Source organism: Meleagris gallopavo, chromosome 2 (genome assembly GCF_000146605.3).
Source record: "Meleagris gallopavo isolate NT-WF06-2002-E0010 breed Aviagen turkey brand Nicholas breeding stock chromosome 2, Turkey_5.1, whole genome shotgun sequence".
Classification (NCBI taxonomy): Eukaryota; Metazoa; Chordata; class Aves; order Galliformes; family Phasianidae; genus Meleagris; species Meleagris gallopavo.
This window is the reverse complement of record NC_015012.2, coordinates 84289383-84302744: the sequence shown is the minus strand read 5'-3', so window position 1 is coordinate 84302744 and position 13362 is coordinate 84289383. Positions and strand designations below refer to the sequence as shown.

Genomic DNA, 13362 nt, shown 5'->3' with positions numbered 1-13362 from the left:
AGTCACCTCTCAGACTGGTAGCTGAACATAGGTCAGACCTTGAGGATGTTCACGTCCCAAGCCTGGAAGCCTGGTCTTTCACCATAAGCAGGCCTGAGTTTAGGTTTCAGCTGTTCTACACCCAATGCTCTGTGTAAGGGAAGTTGTGGCTTGCTTTTTACTTTCCATCAGTTTTTGGTGAAATCACTGAGCTTTTCAGAGGCAAAACCATCCGCCAGCTCAGTCACTTGAATAGGCAACAAACTAAAACCTGGGCATGAGTTTGGAGCACTGCTGAGAAAACCCCCAAGTGTGGTTTCCCTGGGCCCTGCCCGGTGCCCAGCCAGACTCACTGGGATGACACGACTGCTCTTCACACAATCACGGAGAGAATCATGTAGCAGTACTCCATGACATGCATTTTGTAATCTGCTGTCTTTATTAGACACTGCGTAATTACAGGTAAGGGCAGGTGCTGTGACATCACTGCTGCCTTTTTTTCTTTTTTTCCAACAGGCACCTATTAAAAGTTACTAACTTTTCAGTGGTGCTGATGAGTCTGTTTAGGGTGAAAAAAAAATAAAAATCTTGTAAACAAGGCTCTTTTCCGACTTAAATTGGAAAGATATATATTTATATATATACACAACAGATCCTCCCAGGTTTCTGCTATGGAAAATCTGGGAGAATGGCTGCAGTTCTTAGAGACCTTTCTGCATCCCAATCCGAGCAGCCTAACATCCCTCGCAGATGCCCTCCTGCCTGCCCCTCCCCTCAGGAGCCTCCTTCCTCCCGCCGCGGTGGGCACGGCCATTACCCCCTCTGCACGCAGTGGTACGGCCGCGCGCTATTCCAGCTACAAGATGGTTCGTGCAATTGTGCTAGCACGCAGGGGGGGAGAGGGTGTGTCGTGCGCATGCGCGCTGGGTACATGGTGCCGGCGGAGCTGAGGGTGGTTGTTGGGAGAATCGCGGCGGGTCAGGCCGGACTGGGCGCTCCCGGGAGGCCTGTGGCGGCGGCTCGCCGCCCGAGCAGCCCCGGAACCGGGAGGCCGGGCCGCCATCGCAGGCAGCGCTGCCAGCAAGGAACGGCGGGGCTGAGCCAGGTCTGTGCACCGGGGCTGCGTTCGGAGCTCGGTGGGGAGCGGGGTGCTGTCGGAACCGGCGCTTGCGTGAGGCCGGAGCTCTCGGGGCCTGCCCTGACCTGGCCGTGCCCTCGGCCTGGTGCCCTTTGTCGCACAGGGGAAGGAGCTGCGGCTCCACTTCTGGGTCCGTTGTGTCAGGTGTAAGACTACCAGCAGTCCTGCTCTGGGGGCTGGGGGGCACTGAGGAGTGAGGGCCAGGGCGAGCGGGGCGCGGAACGGAGTGGCTGAGGTGAGAAGGGAGCTCTGGGCACTGCTTGGTCCCACTGCCCTGTTCGCCAGGGTCACCCAAGCAACTTGCTTAGGGTTATATCTGAGCAACTTTTGAAGATTTCCAAGAAAGGATGCTCTCCAATCTCTCTGGGTAGCCTGTACCAGTGCTCGGTCACCATCAGAGTGAATAAGTTTTTCCTCATGTTCAGATGGAACAGATCCCTGCTGTGCCAAAGGCCTGGGTCTGTTGTGTCGTGGTGGTGTTTGTTGCATGGTGAAGGCAAACAGGAGCATCTCACTGGAGTTTCTGTATTCCCTTGCTACAGTGGCTTTCTTATCCAGCTCCTGCCTGTGGTTCTGGCCTTTTACAGATAGTGTTGAGTCTGGTGGCCAGGCTGATACAGACTAAATCATGCATAAAATGACCTGGTACTCAAATATTTAAGCATTACCCAGCTCTTTCCCCCCCACAAATTCATGATCTTTAACTGCTGCGTGTTCAGGAAGTTTCAGCTAACTTGAGGCACTGATTGCCAGACTGTTCGGTTAATTATGCTGATGTTGTTAATCATACATATTAATGCTGCTTGTCTGCATTCCGTACTCCTGTTGCATTTTTGGAATTGGTTTTCTGTTGGGAAGTCGTGTAACGTTTGGAAACTGATTGCTAAGTCTTGTTTTGAGATATAATCCTGAAAGCTCATTTTTGTGTTAGTGGTCCCATGTACTAGGATAAGTTTTTCTCTTTTCATGTCCCAAGTGTGTATGTGAGGTTCTGACTTGCACCCAAAGACATAAGCAGTGGTGCAAAATCAGTGAGGGAAAAGCAGAAGAGTAAAAGAATAATGGTTAGTAACAGCACGGGTTAGTAACAGCACGCTGCTGTTGAAATGTGAATTTCGTGAGTAAGAAAACAGGATTTTCTTCTTCTGTTTTCCCTTCCTCTTTCTTGCCTTCCTTCTTTGCTTTCTTCCACTTTTGCTTTAGTATGTTACATTGTACTAGTAAAGAATTTGCAGGCCGATTGCTAATCCTAAACACGCTGCTTAAATTGGGGATTTTTTGTTCATCTGTACCTGTCTTTGGGATGATTGTGCTCAATGACAGCAGAGCTGATGTTGTAACTGCAATGAAAGTGAGTTCTGTATAGTTTAGAAGGTGTGTCTACAGATGACTTTTTAAAAAGACTCACTTTATTTCTTTCTTTTTGTTCCAGATGGAAAAAAAAGAGTTCATGGGTGCTAGTCCACATAATAGCGGAGGCTGAGTAGGCGTGAAGGAGAGTATATAGTGTGAGTGAGAACTCTCAAACCCCCTGCAAGGCTTTTTTCTATTAAAGGGGGAAAAAAAAAAAAGTAAAAAGGAAGAAGACATGAATCCTACAAATAACGATCAAGCATTTTGGACCATTTTTGACTGGGACTATCTCTTATGGGAAGTTCGTTTGATGTTTTTAGCTGCTGGTTTTTTAATCTACCTGGGAGTATTTCTTCTGTCTCACTGGTTATCCTCCCGGATGAGTACCACTTATCGTGCCTTGTATGCAAAGGAGAAGGTGTTTTGGAATATGGCAGTCACACGTGGTGCGTTTGGACTTCAGAGCTGTGTTGCTGGGTTATGGGCTTTGCTCATAGATCCCGTTTTTCATGCTGACAAGGTGTATTCACAGCAAAAGTGGAGCTGGTTTAACTGTTTAATAGCTGCTGGATTTTTTTTGCTTGAAAATGTAGCTGTTCACATGTCCAACATCGTTTTTAGAACGTTTGATGTGTTCCTCGTGGTTCATCACTTACTTGCTTTTGGTGGCTTGGCTGGTCTAGTAATCAATGTAAAATCTGGACATTACCTACCTTTGATGGGAATGTTGCTAGAGATGAGTACTCCCTCAACCTGCATTTCCTGGATGCTTCTAAAGGTAAGAATTTGAGACTTTACAGATTACGTTTTAACAGTTTTCATGCATCTCACTTCTCTGTAATTAATGTGCACAGTTTGCCTGGATAGTTTGAAGCAAGGCTGTGCTTGTCTAACTGACATCTATGTTACTGTGTTACCTACTTGTACAGAAGATCCTGACAGTTCTGTGCATAGGCTTCTGTGTGGTGCTATGTGCATATGGCTTGAGACAGCTTATGTCTAGCCTGAGTTTGGAATGATGTATGCATGTGCTATATCATAGCTCTACATGAAAAAATGCCTGAGGGGATGTGTATGCAAAAGCTGGGGAATTTGCTTTAGTTCTGGGGATTCTTTACTTTCTTATCTTGAATTAACAATCACACTTCTGCATATTTCTGTTCTTGTTTTTCTAGGCTGGCTGTGCAAACACCTTTTTCTGGAAGGCAAATCAGTGGGTAATGATCCACCTGTTTCACTGCCGCATGATTCTCACTTACCACATGTGGTGGGTGTGTATTTTCAACTGGAATTCTGTGGTAGAAAACCTGGGACTTCTCCATTTTATTGTTTTATTCTCTGGATTATTTGCCGTCACACTAATACTTAACCCATACTGGACATACAAAAAAACTCAGCAGCTCCTCAGCCCAACTGACTGGAACTTTGAAAATAAAGCAACAGAAAATGGAAAGTTAAATGGTGAAACATCCCAAAAGAAGGGGATGTAACACTAGAACATCTGTTTCCTAGTGTGATATTGGACTACAGCAGAAGAATACACTGCAAACTAATTGGCCCATGAAATCGAAGCTTCTGCAAGAATCTCATTAATGCAGACATTCCTTGCTGTTTGTATTCAGAATGCATCAGTAGTATTTAAAAATGTTGTCTGTATTTCATACGTACATATTCATAAATGTTCAGCATTATGCCAATGATTTTGTCTGTATTTAGACAGTATTTCATGGTTTAACAGTGACATTCTCTAATGGTATCCTTTGTCCTACTGCTTCAAAATGGCTTTATAGCTAACTTACCCACTAATCTTAGCTTGAATAGAATTTAGCTTTATTCTCATTTCACATATGTTGGAGATACTGCTACTGAAAATTATGTTTAGAAGATTAAGATCAATTCTGACCCCAAATAGGTATGGTGTGGATACCTGTGTGCCATGAAATATTTCCCTCTGGATTAATTGGTCAAGTGGCAGAATGCAGTCATGGCTCAGTTTGTGGGTCTTTCCTTAAGTGCACTTGATGAAAAGGAGGAGACAGTTAAGTGTTTGCTATCAAAAGGAATTGTAGTACCCAGGTTGCCTTCAGTATGAGACTTTATATCCACAGCAAACATGCACGTGGTGAGGAGTGGGAACACCTGCTCATTGTGCTGCTGGTCATGCTAGGTAATCATGGTGGTCCTTTCTGGACTTGAAATCTATGAAAGACAAGAGTCAGTGGCTGTTTAACCCTTGATGAATTTGTTGGGTGATAGGTAAGATTATCTTCTTTGTAGGTCACAAATGAATAAAGGTGCAATTAGTTCCACTAGTGCTCCTGTTACACTTCCTCTTATTTTTGGAAGACCTCTTAGTTACAGAGGGTTTTAGAATATGAGGTGACTCATAGAATTGTAGAATGGCCTGGGTTGGAAAGGACCACAATGATCATCCAGTTTCAACCCCCCTGCTACGTGCAGGGTCACCAACCATCAGACCAGGCCGCCCAGAGCCACATCCAGCCTGGCTTTGAATGCCTCTGGGGATGGAGCACTCATCTTTGGAGAAAAGCCTATTGTCACCTCTTTCAGAAGTTCTTTTATTCCTGTAGTGTTTTTATTTCTGCTTTGAAGAACACAGAAGGTGAGGTTATCAATTTTTTGCACTTTATCTACCATATTTTTAAGGTTTTAACTGACCTCAGGAACAGAGAGTATGTTTGGATGGTGATTTGGCAAGTTGTGGAGGTTGTATTTGTTCCTGGGTGCAGTTTGGGACAGCAGATCAGAGTATAAAGATCACGATAGAAGAGAGTGACACCTATTGGCAGGAGAGAGACAAAGATACCTAATTAATGTTGATATACTATTGAGATAAAAACCATGTCATTTGAAACGTCATCATATGCTGTGATATGACACAGTTTTATTTACCAAAATAATCAGACCAGACAAGCTAAACCTGTGAAGAGCTTTCGGTTGAGACATGTATGAGGCTTTGTGCCCTGCTATGTGTGGTAGCATAGTATTTAAAATGGCAGAGGGGAGTGGGGAGAGGAGAGTACTGTCTTAGTGCAAACAAGCCCATTTCATTACATTTGGTGGGAATGTCTTTTATTTTGTTTGGGTGAGGCTGAGGAGGTTACTGTGTTCCCTAATTCCTTAATAAGATCTTTTGCATCTCTTGCTATGTATATAATGTATAATATCTAAGAGCACCTGTTAACCTCAATGCTGCTAGACCTGCTAGAACAGGAGATCTATGCAATAATACAAATAATAGCATTCACTTTCTATTCCTTTTGGTTTGAAGGGTGAGAGGGTTTTACAGTCCATATAGAAATAGTACAGAACACGAAAATAGACAACATTTCTTCAGTTCTGTTACACAGAGCCTCTATTTTCTTCGTTGCAGGTTCTAGTGTCTAATTACATTACATCCTGCATTTCCCCCAAATAAAGATTAGCTACAGTTAGCTTAGAAATTTTGTCAATTTGAAACAAATCCCAGACCTTTTGGGCATCTTTTATAAGACCTCATCTGCAATCTGATACAGAAAGAAATTTGCCATCAGCATCAGTGGGGATAGGATCAGGTCACAGGCTGTGCTGCTGCCATGATTTGGAAAACTTTTGCGTAATGTTCTAGGATGATTTTGCTAGCCTAGGTGACTATGCAATACTTCGTCTTGCTTTCTTTTTGGGCAGGTATTTGAGGAGTGCTGCTTGCATCTCCTCTCTGGTTGAAGGTGGTTGTTTTTTTCTTTTTAAAAGATGACTGGTTTGGGGTATGGTTTTTGTGAGTACGTGTCTTTCTGCTGCTGTTCTTTTAAAAAAAACAGCAAAATGTCTGATCTGAGGGTTGGACCCTATCCAGACATCTAGTTCTGTGTTCATACATTCCTAAATCGGAGTTTGTTTTCCTCCGTTTGCATCGTGTTTTTTCCAAAATCTGTTGTCATTTTCCAAAACCTGCCTATGGTATTTATTCCTGCCTGCAGTACTGGTCATGATCCAGCAGCAGTCACAGTAGTCCAGCAGTGACTTTTGCTGACAGTTTCTAGCATGTACTCTTGAGCTTTTTCTTTTGTTAAATGCCCATGTCCAGTTTTTTTTTTCCCTGATAGCACTGATGAGCTATTGATGTTGTACAGTTACAAAAGATGCTTTACTTAACCTCAGGGAAATTCCACTTAAAGTGAATTTAGAAGTATTAATGAATTAATAAATTCAAGTCTGTTCCTTACACAATGTAGTATTTGTTGAATGCATCTTTATGCTGAGTGCATGAATAAAAGTATTTTATTGAGCAGTTGTATACCATGAGTTTCATTTGCTGATTAAAATAATGCCTCTGTTTCGTTGTTGTTGTTCTTGCTGCTTGTAGCTGATTGTTTTTGTAATGAATGTATTAAAAGATGACTTATTTTGAAATAATCTCCCTAAGTGAGCAGGGGTGGTGTTGTGTCTGTGGAAGTAGCTCTAAAACCTTGTATATTACTGTACCTTCATCACCATTTAACACTGGCGAGTTCAGTTAGGTGGTTGAACAGTAGAAGCTGCACTATATATGTGAGTATGTACTAAAAAGTATCACTTGAAATGACACATCTGGCTTGTGTATTTGAAGCATGATCTCTTTTTGCATTAGGCTGTAACTATGAAGACACTTCACTTGGTGTCAAGAGATGCTTCATGGTTTAGTATGAGCCACCGTCTTTTTTTTTTTTCCTTTCAAGAAACTGTTCAGTTGCTAAACAGCAAAATAACAAGCATTGAATGTGCCCGTGTTCAGTAGTTCTCTGCAGAACTTATTTCCTTTTAGCATTAGTGAGTTAAAGGAAAACAGCATCTCTGCTGGCATTTCAACTATTCTGATAAGAATGCACTGTGCAAGCAACCAGCTGGCATGATTTTGGTAGCTGCCTCTAGAGTCAAGTCCATAAGATTAATTGAAGCAGAAGAAGAGATGTTCATGTATAAAGCTCCACTGGCTGTGGAATGTGTGTGGGTACAGACTGGGAGCAGAACAGTATATGACAGTACTTGTGTGAATAAAGTCCTCTTTGTAAATAATCTGTAAAAGAAACTTTTTGCTAATGGTTTGCTATTCACATGTTTTCAGTTAATAGATAAATGTATTTTACTTTGTAGTTCTTGCCATAATCCCAGAAATAAATTAGCATGCACACACTTTGACAGTGTTACTCAGCAATTACGATCTTTTGATCCTGTGTCACGACACTGGTTGATAAGCGAAAGTCTCTAATTAAGCAAATCATGCCTGTTGCTCTAGTTAGCAGCCCCCAGATGGATTTCCAGTGTTGGAAGAGACATTTCAGACTCCGATGGACTAATTAGTATGTTCTGCTAGTGGTAGTGTCACAGAAACAAGTGTTCTCACAGTATGTCGTGCCTTCCTGTTCTCCCTAAGCAAAACGGTACTGAGTGAGGAGGAATGACAAAGATAATGACACAGTGAGCATAGCAACATTCAAGGTGGCAGAGACAAACCGACATGAAAGGAGTGGGGCCTGCTCACAGGTGCACAAAGAAGCAAGCAAACAAATGGACAATGCACTCACCTGCTGCTGTTTCTGTGTGTCTTCCGATGAGTTCTGAGTCCTTACAGGTAAGACTTGAGCAGAGGCAGCTGAGTTTAATACCAGATTCATCTGATACTGTACACATTACTTCTGAGCTGAAATGTTTGTTTCTTAATGTAATTCTCTTTTTAGCTTCCTCTGCTGCTTTGGATATTTAGTTCATGTTAAACTGATACTGCTTTCACCAGAAAAGTGACATTTACAGGCTTACGAATATGTGCGTGATTTTGACACTGGTAATTGATTGTATCTGCTCCAGGTGCTCATCAGGGCCTGTTTTGTTGTTGTTTTTAATATTCTTAATGCAGCCCCACAAAAGTCTGCCAGAAACGCTTTGCTTTGTGAACACTTTGTCACCAAAACTGTGTTAACTAAAGTTGAAGTATGGGTCTTGTATTAAATGAGGGTGGAAAAAAAGCTAGATAAAGCCCTAGTGATTGTGTATTAATTCTTGTTTATGTATAAGAGGATTGACTTTCCTGCATTTCTGGACTGTGCAGTTCTGCTGGCAGAATCCTTTAAAAGTAAATCAGGGTGATAACTGCAATGTCTTGAAGAGTGAAGCCACACAGGTAGTCTATAAAAGTCTGGTGAAGTGGTTTGTGTAGAGTAGGCAAGGAACATCTAATGAGCTTGGTGAGCTTGTGTAAAGGTTGCCTTTACAAGGTGAAAGAGTATCCTTTGAAAGCAGCAGCTTTGCCTAAGAAATGTGAAAAAAATAAAGAGATTGCTGCTGGTCACTGAATGGGAAATTGTCCAATGTTTTAACTCTTCTTTTTGCCTCAGCAGCATATTGTGTTAAGTATTGTTGTGACGGTGGTTGAGACTGAATCTGAGGACCCTTTTTAGGACATCAAACCTCCTAAGGCCAAAACGATCTGTAGTGTGTTCTAATTCATAATGACTTATTCTTGTACTGTTGTTCACTTTTTTCTTTTCTTTTTCCTCCTCTGGAGGCCATTTCTTTCCTTCCTTGCTACTTTATCTACGAAGGGTATTCCTGCTAGTAGAACTTCTTTTTTTTTTAAAGTCCCTAGATATGAGACTATTCTGTATTTCTGAAAATTCTGTCAAATAGGTGATGTCAGATTACCCAGGTTACCCATCCTTCATATATCCAGAGTGGGTTTTTCGTTGTTGTTTTTCCCACAGTAGGACTTCAGGAAAGACATTATAGAGAAAATTGTTAATAATCTTAACTTCCTATTGAGAGAATCCTTTTTCAGACTGCAGTTTGGGAGATGCTGTACTGGTAAACTATACTTTTAATATCTCTTTATCAAAGTATCAACTACATAAGCCTTAGCACCTAATGAATCCTATTTAAGTAAAAAAAAAAAAAAGTGCTATGGTATACTGTTGGCTAAGGTTTATAGATAATAGTTCAATCTAGATTAAAAAAAATCAGATTTAGAATCAAGAGTCCTTGAAACTGTTCATGAAGGAAGTCCTATTGCTGATAGAGCATCACAATGTTATAACTCTTAGCTGTCAGGGTAAGTATTGGTGTGCTCAGAACTAACTGTTCCTGCAGCCCTAGTGCTGGTACTTCAGGGAGATGTGGAAGACTGGGCAGCAGTGGGCATCGTATCATAAAATGAATGAGCAATGCTGTTATTAAACCAAATGCTATTTTAATGTAATACTTTGCATTTAAGAAATGTTTTTTTCTCATATATATTATAGAATATCCCAAGTAGGAAAGGACACGTGAGGATCATCAAGTCCGACTTCTGGCTCCACACAGTACCACACAAGAGTTTGTTACCTTCTATACAATACCTTTATGTATTTAGGTGGTATTATTATGCATCTCTTTCACTCTATTTATGCTAAACCAAGCCATTTTTTCTCTTTTTCCTATCAAGATTCATTTGCTGTACCTCTCTTTGTTCTTGCTACGCTCCTCTGGACTTTGTGTTCCACAGCCTGCAGTTGTGACAAACAAAAGGATTGAAGGAGGAAAAATGGTTCTGCAGATATGTTTGGTTCCTGAAGCAGTCGTGTATACTGGCATGCATAACAAGGAACTGCTCTTTTCCAATCACAGTGACTGCAGGAGCCCAGGATCTTTGTTTTGCTGACAGCTGTGCTATTCCCATATTCTGACTCATCAGTGCCTGTTTCTACAGGGGTGAAAGCAGCTGCACTCTGCAGCACCACTCTAGCCTTGCACGTGAAAACAACCATGAGGCAAGTGTTACCCAACAAGTTGTATCAGTCCTGTAAATTCTGTCCCTTGAGAGCATTGCCTATGTGTATCGTGACGCATCATTATCTTTGATAAGGGAGATGAAGACCTATCATTCTACAAGGTTCCAGCATGAGTTCTGCAGGAGATTAAAATGAGTAGGACTGCTGTATGCCCTGGGTCTGAGGTGTTTCTGGAGGATTACAGCATGTGTTCTTTGAGGAAGACGCATGAGCAACAGGAGAAGCAACTGGACATAAACTCCTCCAGAGAAGTTGCCTGCTGTATCAGCAGATCAACAGAAGAAAGAAACTGAGGAAGCCAGGCATCACTTGAATTTGGTAACATAAGTCATCTTGATCAGATTTCACACAAGTTTTTGGAAAGCAAACCACATGAATGATATTGGATGTCCTTAGGTGTAACACTATTTGGGTCTGTATTCAAGAGCCTCGATTTCCAGCAGTGCATCACATGGGCCAGAACACTGCTCTGAGCTCACAGTGTCCTTAAGATGCCCAGCACCTGTGCTGGAGTAGATGCCTGTCCTTTGGCTGCTTAGAGATGAGAGAGACTTTTGCTGGAGCTCCTGTAAGCAGTAATGAGAGAGTATGAAAATGGTGGTGAGGTCTCATTGTAGATTTTTCACCTGTAAAACTGATTTAAACATCTTATGATGCTTGGTACAACCTGATCATATTAACTAGCAGCAGCCATAGGCATGCTGTAGTTATTGACAGATAATTATGGGTAGATAAGTAATTAATTTCATTGTAATGATTAGATGATAACTGCTACTAGGACATTGCTGTAGGAAAATACCAGGAAGAGTGGAAGATATTTTGGAATTTAGTATCTTGCTGTATTATAATATGATCTGTTGGATTTATCCAACAAGGTTTCCCCTGCAATTTTCTACTGGAATCAGAGAAGTATATTGAAATCCTCCTCATGCCAAAGGAGGCTATTTCTTGTAGATGATACTTTTAATCATGGAATTGAAAAATTTTGCTGAAGACAATTTCCTGCTATTTCAGCTCATGAAATGATAGCTGGATGTGAGCAAAATACAACATATTTTAAGAAATTACAGCTAAAATCATCTCTCTGCTGGAAATTGAACTGAATACCATAGTGGTAGTTCTGGCCTTAACCTTCCCATGTGACCCAATTTTCTCTCTTCATTTTCTTTCCCACATAAAGCCTATACAGCTATAGTGAAAGATGCATTACATTCACAGTGTAACTAATTGCATTGAAAAGAAATAACTTTTTTTTAAAAAAAAAAGAAACTGCAATATTTTTGAAAGTAATACTTTTAAATGTTTCATTTGGAATTCAATTCATATGAACTCACAAAGGCAGGAGATAGTTTTGCTTGTACCTACTATTAGGCTATAGAGAAATGAAAAATGTAGAGAAAAAAGTGGAATGATTAAATTTCTTTTGAAATACCATCATTTTCTACCATAAATGGTAGAGAGATCTTACAATTTTCACATAATGATAATATACTTACTGTGCTTGGGTATATTTCAGTACTGGCTGTAGGATGAATACAGTTGAATAGGTTAATATCATCAATGCCTGATGCATGGATCTTTGAATAACATTTAGTTTTACATTTTCATATTTAAAAGCACTCTACAGATTTTAAATTGTATATACCACTATGAATTACTTGCGCCAATATTAAATAGTTTTTGGGCTGCTGAAAAGGACTTGGGGGTACTGCTTGGTGGCAAGCTGGACAAGAGCCAGCAATGTGCCCTCGCAGCCCAGAAAGCCAACTGTTGCCTGGGCTGCACCAGAAGAAACACAGCCAGCAGGGTGACGGAGGTGATCCTGTCCCATTGCTCTATGCTGGTGAGGCCTCACCTGCAGTACTGCATCCAGATGTGGAGTCCTCAGTATAGGAGGGACATGGACCTGTTGGAGTGTGTTCTGAGGAAGGCCACAAAAATGATCCAAGGGATGGAACACTTCTATTAGGACAGGCTGAGAGAGCTGGGGCTGTTCAGCCTGGAGAAGAGAAGGCTCCAAGGGGGTGTGATAGCTGCCTTTCAATATCTAAAGGGGAGCTATAAGAAAAAAGAGGACAGACTCTTTAGAAGGGCCTGTTGTGACAGGATGAGGGGAAATGATTTCAAACAAAAAGAGAGACTGGATATAAGGAAGAATTTTTTACAGTAAGTGGTGAGGCACTGCAGCAGGTTGCCCAGAGAGGTGGTGGATGCCCTGGCCCTGGAGACACCCAAGGCCAGGCTGGATGGGGCTGTGAGCACCTGATCTGGCTGTTGGTATCCCTATTCACTGCAGGGGTGTTGGACTGGATGGCCTTTAATGGTCCCTTCCAACTCAAAAAATGCTATGATCTTATATCAGGAACAGAAGAATTATAACGTATTTAAGAACGTTTTTCAAGGTGTAACAAGTGTACGTATGTTTATTGTAGAGAATGTTCTCAAAATAATTGTAAATGTTTATTTTTTAATTTTGATAAAAGGGGGCTGTGACTTGTTTTCATGTGGGCATACAAATGGTTAGTGGTATGTTAGAGATAGACATTGCATCTAGTACCAGACAGCTCTGATAGACTGGGGGTTGGCTCAGTCGGCACTGCCTCACAGGGACTCTTGTGAGGAACCAAGGGGAGCAGTTAGCAGCAGTGACCTGTGTCAGGGATGAGACCTGCGTGATGGGGTGAAGTGCCAGTATCCTTGAGAAACCTTTACTTTGCTGTGCTGAAACAAGTTCGATTTTTGCAAACTACTTCATTTCCAGTGATAAATGAGACTAAGTTCTAAAACGGCCACCGTGGCTTAGCATGCTAATGGAGCGGTCCTAAGGACGAGGCCGAGATAAATAAAATAGAAAAGTTAACATCAAGAGGTGTCTGGATGAGGAGCTACAAGATACGGTTTAGTAGTTTGTGGTAGAAATGGTAATGGGAGGACGGTTGGACTAGATGATCTTGATGGTAATTTCCAACCTTGTGATTCTGTATTCCGCACGTGCCCAACTTTTCCGTCCCGGCAGCGAGACGCGTACACCTCTTGTTCGTCCGGCACCAGCAGCCCCGCGGCAGGTGCCCTCGCTCCGTTCGCAGGGCCCCC

General features: G+C 41.8%; 1 protein-coding gene across 1 annotated transcript; it reads left to right on the top strand.

Moving 5' to 3' along the window:
• Positions 1-900: 900 nt before the first annotated feature.
• On the top strand, positions 901-6806 carry CLN8 (CLN8 transmembrane ER and ERGIC protein). The gene is made up of 3 exons (XM_003204457.4): positions 901-1084; positions 2550-3248; positions 3646-6806. Exons 2-3 carry the CDS (start codon positions 2706-2708, stop codon positions 3958-3960), a joined length of 858 nt encoding a protein of 285 aa, XP_003204505.1. The 5' UTR covers positions 901-1084; positions 2550-2705; the 3' UTR covers positions 3961-6806.
• The last annotated feature ends 6556 nt before the right edge of the window (positions 6807-13362 follow it).

Excerpts from the sequence above, each read along its gene's own strand:
- CLN8 (XM_003204457.4), top strand. The coding sequence starts at position 2,706 with ATGAATCCTACAAATAACGATCAAGCATTTTGGACCATTTTTGACTGG. Across the intron at positions 3,249-3,645 it reads TTTCCTGGATGCTTCTAAAG|GCTGGCTGTGCAAACACCTT; the intron begins GTAAGAATTTGA and ends TTGTTTTTCTAG.